Source organism: Naegleria fowleri (assembly GCF_008403515.1).
Source record: "Naegleria fowleri strain ATCC 30894 chromosome Unknown tig7, whole genome shotgun sequence".
NCBI lineage: Eukaryota > Heterolobosea > Eutetramitea > Acrasida > Naegleriidae > Naegleria > Naegleria fowleri.
In genome coordinates this window covers 653044-668492 of record NW_025407939.1, presented here as the reverse complement: position 1 = coordinate 668492, position 15449 = coordinate 653044, and the positions used below count along the sequence as shown (strand labels likewise).

General features: G+C 36.4%; 6 protein-coding genes across 6 annotated transcripts; 3 read left to right on the top strand and 3 right to left on the bottom strand.

Moving 5' to 3' along the window:
• Window positions 1–162: 162 nt before the first annotated feature.
• On the top strand, window positions 163–2073 carry FDP41_011014 (uncharacterized protein; the record flags this gene model as incomplete). Its single annotated transcript, XM_044701377.1, has 1 exon — window positions 163–2073. One exon carries the CDS (start codon window positions 163–165, stop codon window positions 2071–2073), a length of 1911 nt encoding a protein of 636 aa, XP_044567749.1.
• Window positions 2074–3305: 1232 nt separating this feature from the next.
• On the bottom strand, window positions 3306–5966 carry FDP41_011013 (uncharacterized protein; the record flags this gene model as incomplete). The annotated part of the gene is made up of 3 exons (XM_044701376.1): window positions 3306–3673; window positions 3809–4186; window positions 4262–5966. The coding sequence occupies 3 exons, from the start codon at window positions 5964–5966 to the stop codon at window positions 3306–3308; spliced, it is 2451 nt and encodes an 816-aa protein (XP_044567748.1).
• An 898-nt stretch (window positions 5967–6864) lies between these two features.
• FDP41_011012 (uncharacterized protein) lies at window positions 6865–8951 on the top strand (the record flags this gene model as incomplete). Its single annotated transcript, XM_044701375.1, has 3 exons — window positions 6865–7618; window positions 7734–8694; window positions 8807–8951. The coding sequence occupies 3 exons, from the start codon at window positions 6865–6867 to the stop codon at window positions 8949–8951; spliced, it is 1860 nt and encodes a 619-aa protein (XP_044567747.1).
• A 114-nt stretch (window positions 8952–9065) lies between these two features.
• On the bottom strand, window positions 9066–10837 carry FDP41_011011 (uncharacterized protein; the record flags this gene model as incomplete). Its single annotated transcript, XM_044701374.1, has 3 exons — window positions 9066–9561; window positions 9678–10383; window positions 10597–10837. The coding sequence occupies 3 exons, from the start codon at window positions 10835–10837 to the stop codon at window positions 9066–9068; spliced, it is 1443 nt and encodes a 480-aa protein (XP_044567746.1).
• Window positions 10838–11117: 280 nt separating this feature from the next.
• FDP41_011010 (uncharacterized protein) lies at window positions 11118–11810 on the bottom strand (the record flags this gene model as incomplete). The annotated part of the gene is made up of 1 exon (XM_044701373.1): window positions 11118–11810. The coding sequence occupies one exon, from the start codon at window positions 11808–11810 to the stop codon at window positions 11118–11120; it is 693 nt and encodes a 230-aa protein (XP_044567745.1).
• Window positions 11811–13442: 1632 nt separating this feature from the next.
• FDP41_011009 (uncharacterized protein) lies at window positions 13443–14513 on the top strand (the record flags this gene model as incomplete). Its single annotated transcript, XM_044701371.1, has 1 exon — window positions 13443–14513. One exon carries the CDS (start codon window positions 13443–13445, stop codon window positions 14511–14513), a length of 1071 nt encoding a protein of 356 aa, XP_044567744.1.
• Between the last annotated feature and the right edge of the window lie 936 nt (window positions 14514–15449).

Below are 15449 nucleotides of genomic sequence, written 5' to 3'. Positions count from 1 at the left end.
AGTAATTGTCCTTTGCAATCCAAAAGTCCTTTCACAAAATATATAGAGTCCACACTCTCCAAACACTCAATCAACACCCAAAGAACAATTTTGAAAAACTAAAAGCCGGTCATTCCAATAACCATCTCAGTTTCAACCGAAGAATTCGATTTCAGAAAAATAATGGCGACCACACTCACGCGAACCATCTCTCAGAAGCGAATCACTTCCGTCACGGCTTCCGCGTTCAACACTTCATGCTCTGATCCCGACGACCAACGATTGAAATCACCCAGATTATCCACAATCACAACAACCATGTCGTCGTCAACGCCAACCACACTTGTTGATCCAGCCTCTGACTCAGTGGTCAGTGGTGATCACAATCTCACATCTTTATCAATCAAATACCATGCTGATCTAGATCGATTTTACGAAGATTTTCGTTGCTTTTTAATGGGTGATGATGAAGATGGATTGTTTTCATCATCCAACAATTCTCCCAAATCTAGTCGTGACACTGCTGGGATGTCACCTCTTTCTCCAAGAAGGTCCATTTCATCGTCAGCAAACACAATTCTAAAGAAGAAGAAGAAACAACTGGTTGATTTTACAGAGATTTGCATTAGAAAGAGAAATATTTCTTCAGAGTTTTTAATTGATCTTGCAGTTAAGTTTCATCAACAGATCATACCAAAAGACAACCGACACTTGCTCAAGTCTTTCAAAGACAGTTTTACGGGTCGTGAAGCTGTCACACTCGTGTGTCAATTGATAAATGCCGAACGAATAGTGAATTCTCATGAAGCTCTTCAAGGAATTTCTTCTCAAGAAGAAGTCAGACTCCTCTCACAGTCTCTTTGTCACTTGATGCTTCACTTTAGATTTATCTTTCACATGACACACAAAAAACACTTCAAAGACTCTGGCTACTCTTTCTATGGATTATGCAAGAATTTAAAGAAAGCTCAAACAGATTTTGTTTCCAATTTTTCAATCTCTCCAAAAAAGAACACATCAAACGAGCAACAAGCAACAAGCATTTCTTCCACTGCCACATCTATTGCTCCACTGACAAAGAGAAAATCCTTTTGTTTAGGACTCACTCTCAACTTGAAGAAATTGCAAGAGAACACGAAAGAAAGCAACACCAGCACAGTGGACAGTGACGATGAAGATTGTTGCGGCGGTGTCATTGATACTTCAAACGTTCAACCATTCGTACATTCAAAAAACACTTCTTTGACTCATTCCAATCGATCATCAGTGAGCTCTTCCACAGACACACCAAAAACACCCACAGGAAGTTTCTCTTCGAAGAAAAACAAACGAAACACTCTAATGATCCCCAAGTTAAATTTGAATCATATTCTTCACTTGAATCACAACAACAACAACAACCATGATCCAACATGTGACGATCCCAAGTCTGAAGTGATTGAAATTAGTAAGCCATTTGACTTGGAATTTTCAATTTTGCAGAGGAAAGAAAACATTCCAGCATCATCTAACTCCACTACTGATTCTTCCGATGAGGAAAATCACAATGATGATCATTCCTGTACGAAAGGAATCAGCACCACCAAGAGGCCATCACCTCAAAAAACCAGTTCTGCTGACATGACAGCAGTGCCCTTAAATACAAGGTCACGAAGATCATCACTTTCACAACTATTAAGTGACAATTATATGAGAGAACAATTTAAATTGTACTCACGAGATGAACTCTCTTCAGAGAATGTTATTTTCTACGAAGAAGTTCTTAAATTTTTGAATTCGCTCTTTCTTTCTGAGGAAGAGCAACGAAAAGTTGCAGTGAATCTTTATGAATTGTTTATTCCAGCAACATCATTGTATCAGTTGAATCTTCCAAGCAAACTGATATTGAAATTTAATAAGGAATATGAAACTAACTTTGCTAACACTGCGAATGTGGTGTTACTTTTCAAAGAGGCATTAACTGAAACAGAACATTCCATGCATGACACATACAAGAGATTTCAATTCACAAAGGAATATCAACAATACAAATTGAGAAAGCTTTTACATGAAAAGGATGAAAGAAGTGATGGTTTCAACACTTCAAGATATTAAAATTTATTTTTCACAATTTGGAGATAAATACTTCTAAGTTTTCATTTCGTGTGAAGATTTCATCACAATTCAAAATGAATCATTATTTTAATGAAATATTTAATTTTTGCTGTCAACTGTGAAACAAGTAATGGTTCTAAAAACATGAAGGATCATTTTAGATCAATTATTTAAAATTTTAAATAATGGTTTTGAAAAGTGTGGAATGAAAGCAAATGATTATTTTGTGGTTCCTTTTATGTTGCAAACTGGTGAAGGCCTTGTGAATGAAAAAGAACGCTGGCCTCATCCAAAATTTCCAAAACAAACTCTTGTTCAAGTATTGTCACACGTTCACTAGTCATTGAGATGAAAAAGAAGGAAGAAAAAAATCATGAATTAAGAGCTTGTATCATGAATGTTCACAGGATTGGAGGAATTGGAACAGTGGTTGAATGTAAGATTTTATCAGGTCGACTTGAAGCTTCTGATCAAGTGCATCTCGTTCTTTCTTCAGGACATGTTGTTAAAAAACAAGCAAATTCCATCGAACAATTTCATGAATCCATTAAAAGTGCCAATGCACGAGATTATTGTGGTATTCATCTGAAAGGAATATCAACGAAGGATCTACACAAAGGTATCGTGTTTGGAAGTGGTACAAATATAGTGACCTATTTTGAAGCCAACATTATCGTGTGGAAGCTCCAAAAAAGGGATACAAAGTTGGATTGACATGCATGTTATTTGTGCATGCAGCTCATGTGACATGTCAACTCGAAGATATTATTTGCAAATTGGATCGAAATATGAAACCAGTTGGATCCATCGATGAATTGACACGCGGTATACGAGCTCGTGTAAAAATTCGTCCATTTTCATTGTTGCAAGTGGAAGAATGTTCCAAATGTCCACCTCTTGGAAAAATCATTTTGGTGAATGGTAGAGAAATGATCGCTGCTGGTGCTGTGGTATTTTGCAAAAAAGCAGCCCACAGTTTTGACCATGAATTGCAATTTTAAATGTGTTTAGAGTTAATGTGAGATCAGAGTTCAACTGAATTCAGGAGATTTTGACAAATAGTCCAATCAATGAAAAAACTTGTGATACATGTTCGAAAGTGTTGTCGTCACAAAAGAAAAGTCAGGTCGGTGTTGTGATTTTCCACTCCAACATTGGACCATCAATTGTAAATATTCACTCGTTAATTCTAGAATACTCGTATTGTCCATGAAAGGTTCTCGTGGCCTTTTTTACTCTGAAATCCAAATTCGTTGTTCTTCCTCATTTGAAAATGGAATTTTAGGTCTGAAACCCTTAATCACTTTTGCTGGAATATTGAAACATGATGACTTGTCGGAATTATCTGCTGGAGTAAATCGATGAATCTTTTCTGAATGAGCATCCAAATAAGGATTCTCCTCAAAAAACAATTCATACATGATAATGGCAAAACTATAAACATCCAATTTGGTGGTGATGGAATTTTCATTCGAATCACCTAAAATTTCAGGACTCATATAAAACAAGGTACCTAAATTAGTGGTCATGGTGGCTGTAGCATTGGTTGACACGAGTTTGGATAAGCCAAAATCTGAGACTTTAGCATTCATGGCTCCATCTTTGGTCACAACATAAAAATGTTAATAATTATAATTTCAAAAAATGTTAATTATTAATAATAATATTAAAAATGTTAATAATTAAAAATAATAATTATAAAAATCGAGATTGGTAACATTCACGCGTCACATACCTAACAAAATGTTGGCAGGTTTCAAATCTCTATGAATAATGGCATAGGGCTTTAAGGAATGCAGATAACTCATTCCTGATGCAACACTTTTCAGAATTAAAATTTTAGTTTCCAATGTCAAAATTTCTTTTCCCATTTTTGAATTATAAATTGCCTTATCTAAAGATCCTTTTGAGAGATATTCCACAACCATGTACTTGACAGATTTACTCATGGCAACTCCATAAAAGTAAACAATGGAAGGATGTCTCAAATCACTAAGAAGAGCGGCTTCTGTCTCAAACTCTTCGTTGTCTTGACTCGAATCATCGTTCGAATCGAATTTTAAACTCTTTAAGGCAACCTCTGTTCCGGACCATTTGCCTAAATACACAATTCCTGTGTACACAATGTGGAACATTATTTGTTGTGTAAAATCGTCGACTCGATGGCCAGTAGATTCTATACACTTACCATTAGCACCTTCTCCAATCTTTTTAATCACATCAATTGTGTCAATTGGAATGATAAATGTATCTTTTTTAGCGAGTTTCTTGTCTTTCTTATTAATAGATCCAGTAGAATCCATCATAGAATCATCAAGCAATTTGGTCTGTAAATCATAATTTGATAATTCAATGTGATCTCCTGAAAAGATAAACTTCTTGTCCAATAATTTCTTTTCCAGTTTTTTCTCAGCTTTTTCTCTTTGATTCAATTGTCTCAATCGAGTCACAATACGCCATCCAAAATACAGAACCACAATTCCAATAAATATTCCAAAAGAAAAAACTAACAATGATCCCAAAACGATGAGAGGAATGATCACAGGCCATGGAAGATCTTTTTGACAAATATGACGACGAGATGCAGAAGAAATGGTTGAAAGATAGAAACCAGGTGGACAATCCTGTACATGCACTTCAAATGTTGGTGCACTCATGCTGGTTCCAGGGAATGAAATTGAGAAATTAAAATATTTCACAGATGCATCTCTAATTTCAAAGTATAATCTTTCAACACTATTATTGTTTTTGGAAAAATCAACAGTTGGAAGAATCATGTCGTCATCATCTGCAGAGAGTATTGGCTGTTGTTGAAGTCGAGAAATGTTTTGCCCAAAATAGTCAACAATTCCAAATGAGATGGAAATGACTTGTCCTGGAAATAGATAAATCTTGGACTCTCTTGTTTGTTGGGCATTGTTGAAAGACCATCCAGTGATTGAAGTAAAAGATGTAGAAATTTGATAATTTCCAACCTCAGCACCACGAATCTTGTTGAAATTCAAATATCCAAAAAGATCAACCGATTGGTCTGAGTAAAAACAATGTCCGAAATAAATGGCTGTGTTGTCAACACAATCCAGATTGAATTGGAGAGCTAGAAATAGTAAATCCTTCTTTTTCAACATGAAAATTGCTCCTCCCTTAGTGGCTTGATTTTGAATAAAATTAGAACTGTGAATATTGATTTCGTACATGTCATTCAAATATACTGCTCCTCCATTTCCAGTAGTTCCAATACTGTCTCTTGATAGAGCCACATTATTTGAAAATGTACAATTTGAAATTTCTCCAAAACCATGAGACATAAAAATTGCTCCTCCATTTCGTGCCACATTATTCAAAAAGATAGAATCAAAAATCTCAATTCCATCTGCTTTTGGAATATTGACTGCTCCTCCATCTCCTGAATGAGTATTGTTCACAAATTGACAGTTCCATATTTTTACAACATTCCTATCTAATCCTGACGAAAATCGTACCACTTTGTTAATGAATATTCCTCCTTGATTGTTCACAAAATTACTCTCTCTGACAAAAATAGAGTTGGCTTCATCAATGTAAATGGCTTTCTTGGAGCTGCCTCTAATATTCGTTCGATACACATACACAAAATCAGAGAGTACAATATCAAAAATTGCTCGACTATCCGTGTCAAGAGGCATAAAATTGTCATAAATTTCATTATATTGAATGGTGACACTCACAACTCCCTTAACAGTGAATAAACTACTGGAACTTGTGGCACGGCTGAATTGAATGACAGCAGACTCTCCAAAACTGGCCGTAATACGTGTGTTTGTGAGCGAGCATCCATGTATGGTCATAAAATTGAATTTCTCAACTAGGAATTCAGGAATATTATTGAATGTGCAATCTTGTGCTTGAATCATTAAGGTCTCTGTGACAATGAATGTTCGTTGTTCGAAATGAATCGACCGAATAATATGGAAACACTTGAACTTCATACGTAAAATTGTCATCAGAATTCTCAATAATGGAATTACCACAATAATAGGAAGAAGAGAGGTTCGACATGAGATGGAATTGAATGCGCACGAGAGGTGCTGCTCCTGTTGGTTCAACTTGCTTCATGGTTGAGTTTTTGACAAATGACAATGCATGGTCCATCCGAAAGCATGGATCCAGTGAAGAATTGCAATTTTTCAAATCCTCCTCGTAGCGCACATGTTCATCAATGTAAAACTTGAAAAACAGAACATTGGGAACATTGAGGGGTGTATTGGCAGTTTGTACCGAACGAGAGGATGATGTGTCAAAAGTCATTGATGATGAATGTCTTTCATTCAAAAGTTTTGGCGGAACATTGGGAACATTGAGTGGTGGTATTGAAAGAGAGGATCTTTCATTATAGAATGATGATGTTTGTTGTTGTTCCTGTTGTTGAATGGAATCATCACTGGTTTTAGCCTTTCACCAACAACAACGAGTTTGAAACTTCTCCTCCAATCTCCGTGGTCAAAATAAACTTGATGAGGATTGGAAATAGAAGAAGACACACACCCATCGATAATAATGATGAAGCAGCAGAAACATGAGTGTGTGACTTCCTTCTTGATCGAGTCATGACGGTGATGACAATGGTGTTTGGTGGTGGACCATTCATCATTGTGTGGTCATGATTTTTTAGAGTGTGGACGTGTGTCAGCACTGGATTTCAAATGAACCTAAATGAACCTTCTTGTAGGTTGAACGTTTGGATGGAAATGAGAAGGAAAAGAGTTCTCTATTGTGGATTTGATATCAAAATAGGAAAACCCAACTAAAAAAATGTCGAACAAGAAACATGATCTCGCCATCATCACTAGTACCACCACTAGGATCACAGCTGTGGTGGACACATCAAGGAAACACAGCACCGAGAATGATGAAGGTGGTGGTAGTGGTGGTGGTGGTAGTGATCATCGTCGACCTCACAATGACAACGATGAAAATGATCGGAATTCTATGAGTTCTGGATCGGAAGAATTGATCACTTCCGACCCTCCTCATGATCAAAATCATTCCACCATGTCCATGATGGACCACAAGATTTCTTCGACACAACAAGATTCAACAATTCAATTTCTATCTTGTCCTTCCAATCTTGATAATCCTTCACCACCACAAGATAAATATCATCTTGTCACAATTATTTTCTTCTTACAGGGAATGGGTGAATTATTTCCATGGAATGCAATGTTGTCTGCAGTCGATTATTTATTGAAATTATATCATGCTCAAAGAATTATGCTTTGGATGACCTCTGTTTATTCTCTTTCCACATTAATTTCTTTATTTGTTTTAATCAAATATGGAACCTATATTCGATATTTATTTAGAATCTACATTCCTTATTTTATACTCACTATATTGTTAATCATTGTACCATTATTATATGTTGTGATTAATCATCGAGAAATTGAATTTTATATCATTTTGGGATTGGTTGTCTTGATGGCAATTTGTACTGGAAGTATTCAAAGCTCTATTTATGGATTATCAAGTAAATTACCTCATCATTATATGAATACTGTTGTGTCAGGTAAGTGAAATGTTTCTTTATCAAATGATTTACATTCATGACATGTACATTTATGAATTGTTGGATATAATGATTAAATTACTTCATGCATGGTGTGACTCTCATAATGTCTCAGGAAGTGCATTTGCTGGATTATTTATTACTTGTTTAAGAATATTGACAAAAATCACTATTGAGAGAGGATACGATGGAGATGTTCCTATTCGTATTCTCTCCATGTCGACCATTATTTATTTTGCATGTTGTGCATGTTTGAATGTGGTGTGTTTAATTACTTTTTATTTCTTGACAAAAACTCGAGTGGTGAAATATTACACAAATGACATGAAGAATACTGGTGACATGACCACTACGACAAATGATCCTGGTGATTTTAATAATATCATTACTAATAACAATAATATTAATAATATCCATATTAATATTAATAGTAATAACAATAATAATAACAATAGTAATATTGAATTAAATGCAACTACTGCACCAACTACTACGATTTTCACACAAAAAAGTCATCATGAAATAACTTCGATTAAGAATATTGTGACTAATATTGGAAAGAAAATATGGATTTATGCATTGAGTGTGTTTTTAGACTTTTTTGTAACACTTACTGTATTCCCTGGTTTGAGTAGTAGTGTTGAAACTATTTATGTTGGAACATCTATGGAAACATGGTTACCAGTGTGGACAAATTTAACATTTCAAATTTATGACTTTGTTGGAAGAATTGCCTATTATTGGATTGATTTCTTTCCTATTCAACATGGAAATTATTCAGAAACAATGTTGGATTCTAAGAATACTCCTACTCCTACTCAGATCAGTATTTCTAATGACTTCATGAATCATTTAATGGATTCTTCTATTGACAATCCTTCTCAATTCAAGAAATTCAATCTATGGAATGCATGTCAAGTTGAAAAAATGGAAATAGTGTTGTTTTTGATTATTGCATTAAGAATTTTGTTTATTCCTCTCTTTATATTTTGTTTAAATCCAAAGATATTCAATCATGACAGTATTCCTTTGATTTTGGTATTTTTATTGTCTTTATCTGGGGGATATCTAAATAGGTAAGTAGAATTAAAGTGTGATTTTTAAGACATGAAATTATTACTAACATTGATTTGTTTACTACTAATATTGAATTGCCTATCATAATCATTTGCGAATGCATGATTGTAGTGTCTTAATGTCGAATGCACCAAAGAAATTTACAAATTTGCATGAAAAGGAAATTACTGCAACCATGATGACCTTCTTTTTATTATTTGGAATTACTGTGGGTTCAAATACAGGTCTTGGTATAGGATTACTGGTATTGAAATAATAAGAATAACAAAGAATTCTACTGTACTTAGTACAGCTCGTTGTGGTCGTTTCATATAAACCATATAGGAGAAAAACCCTTTTGGAGTCTTTTTGATTATTCAGAAAAAAATTATTACTTCTCGAATACAAATACACAATCTGTGAAAAAGTTCTTGCCATGCAATTCTTCATGATCCTCCCAATGAACAAGCATTCTTAATCGAGTTTTCAAATATTTTTCATAAAGAAATCCACCATGCTGATTTCTATTATAGGCAATGCAATAAAACCAACCACCAGGAACAACTTCATTCGGAAGTGCATGATGACTTATAAAATCAAAACTTTTCAATTCATTTTCAAGAGCTTCCCAATCAATAACGTAAACAGCAGGAGAAGTACTGTAAAGTTTGTCAACATTAAAGGATTTAACCACATCTCCAATAATGTATGTTTGTTTTGTTTTTTTAGTGTCCAATGTCGTGAAATAGGTTCCAATGGAGGTGCATCCCATGTCAATAATTTCCTTATTTTCGTTGTGTTTCCACGGTAATGAAAATTTAGTGAGGCCAGGGTTTCCATGTGACTTTGTTGAACCGGTTGCTTGGCCATTGCAATTGTATCCACATCTGTCACAAATGTCATATATTGTAATAATGATTATAATTATAATATAATCAAAAAAGAGGTAGAAAAAGAGATCAATTTAAAATTAAAGAGTAATCTTGTGATTATCACAACGTACCCATACACAGATCCATCCTCTAAGAGAAACACATTTGTGTAAAATCCGCTCTTCATATTTTTCACAGCTTTAGGAAATTGAAAATGCACATGGTAAATACTAGTTGATCCTTCTTCTGGTAGCGTATACTTTGAAGGATTGCTTTCTTGTTCAGCAATTCCAAACAAGTTACTTGTTGCATTTCCAAGTCCGTAAAACTGGCCACTCTTTGAAAAGAAACTAATGGCAGGATTGCAACAACTAATGTATTTCATTGGAATGCCTGACAAGAAACTATTCTTATGTATTCCATTGATTAAAATGGATCCATCTGAAAGCTCAACGACAAATCGTTCAGCGATTGGACTTGTTGCAACTCTTACAATTGTATGCTTGTATGTAATGGTACACATGTTTTTACCTATTTCTATCACCACAAGTTTCTTTCCATCACGTGAAGTAACAATCACAAAATCCATACTCGCAAAATATTCATGAGGCTCAAAATTATGAGCTCTTAAATCTAAGGATCTGTAAGACACCTCACTTTGCACCACTTGTTCATAAAAAAGACTGATTGACAAAATGCAAGACTTTTCTAACTTGGCGTTGGTTTCATTCATTTGACAATCAAGAACAGAATCAGATCTTTCAAGACTAAGAATTTTGCTTTGAATCCCACTTTGGTTGTAGTCGGCTCTAGGCAAAAACATAACACGTCCATGTTCTTTGTCGAGCGAGCCGTGGTAAGTGTGTCAAAATGATGATAGGATCGATTTTAAAGATGCACCAAATACGAGAAAAATAGGTTTAAAATATGATCATCAGTTTTCATCAACGAGATCAATCATATATATTGGTTCATCCATAACATCCAACAATAAGAAAAACACCATCCGTAGCACACACATCTCTCTTGTTCATCATTTAAAGCACATACCATCAATTGGAATTAATGATTTTCCGACACCAAGTATTTGTTTATATCTAAACTCAAACACCAAGATATGAAATTCATCCGTTGAAGGCAATGTGTAAGAAATGTTACTCCATGAAAAAGTAGAGGCCATCACACAAACATTGGACGCATCGGATGATGAACCGCCACCACCACCACTTGAACTCCTCCTCTTGAATGATAATCCTTCCAATTTCAATCGTGTCTTCTCAGCAGCACACATTTTTTCGTTGGTGTTCCTTTGGATTAGGACGATGAGAGAACCCTAGGAATTTGTGTTCCGAATCCGAAATCGACTTTCGGTCTTTCTCATAATTATGACAAGAGGAACGCCCTGGTACTACTGCCTATACGCTCGAACTAACATCATCAATCTCATGTGATCATGTCCTTAAAAAAAAGAGAGTATTTGAGAATTAATTTTTAATGAGATAAGGTTGTGTTTCTTTTCGAGAATAATGTCCTCAAGAGTCTTTTCTCTCGAGTTGAGTTGCTAATAATAATCATCGATCGGTGGAAACCATGCTTTTTCCAGCAATTTCTACTGCCAATGAGAGGAGCATTTCATTTGCTTGTTCAATGTAATTGAGTAACTCGAGTCGTTCCGATGATGATCTGAAACTCTTCATTGGATGATGTCTGCATTCACAATAGACACTACGACTGCTGCTGTCGTCTTGAGCAACTGTTTCTTGATCAAGAAACTCCTTCAAAATGTCGAGACTCCCACCGATGGCCATACTTGCAGTTCGAAGTTGGTGTGAAACATGATGTTGCATGGTCGTGATGGCATCTTCATCGAGTAGTATTCCATTCTCAACCAAAGACGAACGAGGATGATGATGATGATCGTCGAACAGTTCCAATGCACAATTATCAGCAACAGTACTACTACTACAAGAACTGAACAGAGAAGCACACCATTTCTGCGAATCATACACTGGATTTAAACAAACATTGAAAAAGCAGCACTTCATGTGTGGTGAGAATGACAAAGTGGACCATCGCATCATCAAGACAATCAAAACAATCAAAACGAACACAATGAATAAGATTGCCAAGAGACACCATAGTGATGCGTCATCGATACACACTTGCAACAATTGCTTATCGCCGTTGGATACTATCTTTCTGCTATCAAACGATAGAGAAAGTAAACATGGCACTTCCGTATCGTTTCCTGTCTGGTCTTCCATTCGTCACAGCACTTCTTCTAATGTTTCACAACTTTGTTTTTATTTCGATGAGTGTGTACGCGTGGTCAATAAAAGTTTCACAACTGTTCAGAGGAACAAGTTTCACCCCGAGAGTGGACGATGATCGCAACAATTCACAAGATTATTCGTCCATCCGTATCCAATACAAACAGAACCCCAAGTGAAACGATTTTGTCATCATCTGACCATTAAGGTAATGAGTGGTCTTCTAAAAAGTATCCGCTCAACAAAAGGAAAAATGAAAACAGGTGATGCATTTGTGATCTCGTTCCTTAATTGCATTTTGATATATAATTGAAAGTCCGATAGTAAATCTTTAAATCTTCATCCAAAAGAGTTTTGGCAAAGGATCACTCAAGGACATGAGACGAATTAGTGTCGACTTGTAGTTGCATGAACGTAGAGATGTCGTTGTGAGTCAACCTTTCAGATTTGAACCAATAAATTTGAAATGGTGTTGCAACCAATGAATTTTCAACCACTGCAACCTATTGGTGGTGCATGCTGAGACTTTACCATTCGAAACAACAACAAACTCTCTACTTGCCATTTTTACTGATGTTCACCCAAAATAGCATTGGTAATTCCAAATGGCCAAATTTTGATGTTGCAATAAAATAATCCGGTCGGTATACAAAAACAGAACTTGGGCAGTGCATCAATCCTCAGGTCTGTCCGAGAACCATACAGACTGCAAGGCTTTTAAACCATAACAACAAAACCATAATAATCATTACACCTGGTGTGAAAAAGAACAAGGCGATTCAGGGAATCGAACCCTGGACCCTCAGTTTACAAGACTGATGCACTGCCCCTGTGCTAAACCGCCTTACAGTAATATTACTCATGTGATATTTATTAATGTAAGTTGGTTGTTTTCTTTTAACTTTGGAAACTTTTTTTGCATCTCAAACGCATCGTTGAGTGACGAAAAATGTATACCAATTTCAGCCCTTGCCAGAGCATCACCATATCTGGTACCAACTGATACAAGACTTAGCCATTTGCCAACTACCATAACACTTGTTTTTCATTTGAATCCAGGTTTGACAAACGTATCTCTCTTACCACTCCCTTTAGCCTTTTTTCTCTCCTCTACCAATTAAGGTGATGGATGACAGAACAAATAAATCGAAAAAGTATGACAAGATTCGACACCAAAGTTCCATCGTATTTTGGTACCATGAGTGGATACTTTCTTTTCTTCCACGTTGTACATTTTGGTGCCCTAGATTGGCGAAATAAATTCCAAAGAGAGATTGTGAGCCTGCACGTGGGTATTGCAGATGACGAACGGTTCGAACAAGAATGTTGCTCAACGTTTTGTGTGTTGAATGTTTTGCTGCTGGCAAAAAACAAGAAGGAAAAAACAACGTTGCTAGTCGTACTCTCATTCTCACTCGTCTTTCAGTCAAGTTTGCAAAAGTCCTTTCTTTCTGGTGTTTCAATTTAAATACATTTAGCAACAACTTTCGAGGAAGCTCACCATATTCATGCATAGTTGGGCTTCAAACAACGACCACCAACCCCATCATCTCAACCCCAACAACATTAATCACGCACGAGTCTAATAACCTCAATATGAGATTTCTCTCTCAGGATCATCCGGAAATGACAAGGTATTTTGTGTTGAGCCCCAGTAGGGAATTTAGAAGTCGACAAAGTTCCTCTCATCAAAGTCCTTCTCATGATCATCCTAATGGTGATCTCTCCTCCTCCACTGTAAATGCAGAATCCTTCCAACCTCTCTCAACCTCTTCTCTACTCTCCGATCAAGAGGATCCTCTTCTCGCTTGCCATTTTCCCTTCATTGCCCTTTTCAACCAATCCTCCTTCCTTCCTAGACTTTGGGACAAGGTGTTGCATCTTCTCGTCCTCCTTCAAACTGCCTTGTGCTTGTTAATAACTGCTTTTGTGCAGTTTTATAAAGCTCTTCTCTCGACGATGGCTTCCTCAACAACACGATTGTACATAGAACCAAAGAATCATGAAAGGTCGAGTCGACAAGTTTCAGAAGGCAAATGTTCCACGGACGTCCAAATCTCACCTTCTTCCCATGAACAAGCTTCTGAACATGATCAGCTCGATCATTCACTGATATCAGGTGATGCTCAAGAAGCTCTTCCAGCTGTAAAAGTGATAATGCACACGGACAGACATGACCATCATCACGACAATGGCAGCACTAATGAGACGCTAAACGAAACCAAGGTATTGAAAATAGTCGTGGCAGCTTCAAACACCATTCATCGCATGGTACTGATCAAAACATTGAAACGCCTTGGACAAGAAATTATACTCAGTGTTAACGACGGAAAGCAATTATTGGACACCAAAGAACTTGTTCGTGGTCAGGTCAATGTTGTTTTCATGGATGAAGAAATGCTCAAGCAAATGGAGCAGAATCATCCCTTAGAAACTCGTCAACTTCTTCAATCCATGAGGAAGAGACGTACCAACCTGGTGATTGTTTCCAATGAAGAGAAGGTTCAATCTTCATCCACCATTCCAGGTTGCAGCGAGAATTCACTGAATCGAGAACTTCCATTTTGTTCCAAACTAAGGAACCCTTTAACAATGAAAGAACTGGAAGAGGTCATTAAGGAAATTCATTCGATAGTACCGCCCTCCCCTTCAACCTGTTCTTCCTCAATTGTTCAGAATTGTTCCAATAAACTGTGAGATCAAAACATAATAAATGTGGTTGTCGCAACGAACCTGGAAAGAAAGCGAGTCATAATTTCCAAGAGCAAGTTGATGGTCATGGCTGTTTATCTCTATTATTGTGTTGAAAAGTTTGCAACGCTTGTATTGCGTTTGTCTAGTCCTGGGTTGATGAACGTTCCTATTTTCTGTTGAAGTGAATCATAATGTGGTTGTTGACGAACGAATCCACATAAATCAAACCCTTTAGTTTGGATAACTTCCTTTTCTTTTCGGGCAATACTTGTTCATCAAACTTTCAATCCTTGGGTGAAATTTGAACATATATACAGCTTTCACAAGTTAACTGTTTGATATACATAATACAGGCCAAAACCATATGTAATTGAGGTCTTTCGGAGAATGATTGCATTTAGGGAAATATATTCGAACTAAAACTTGTCGTCCCTTGCTTAATGTGGTGGGTGCACCGAATATTCTAGGTGAGTAAGTGAAAGGATAACGAGGAATAAACGGAGCTGCATAAAACAAAAGGAAATAAATGAAGAGGTTGAGTCAAAGCCACTTTTGAATAACCTTTCAGAAAACAAAATCAATCCTCGTCGCTTGTGTGCCTAATCTCCAGATGAGATATTTTGTTTTGAGTCCAAGTCGTGAGCAACGATTGAAGCAAGAGGCATCGTCTTGCTTACTAGAAGCGTACCATGATCAGCTCTCACCACCAACAACCATCACCGCCCTTGCCCCTTCTTCGCTGAATAATAAGGAATCAGAGCAAATTGATTCAATACCTTTCACAATGTCATCATCTTCCAACAAGACAATGATGGGTCAAGTGCAACAAGAACAACCACTCCCCCTCTCACATAGCAAGAACCACATAGAGATTCAAAAACTAACATCATCTCCCTCTGCTACTGTGAAAGTCATGAAGAGCAACTCTTTGTTCCTTGG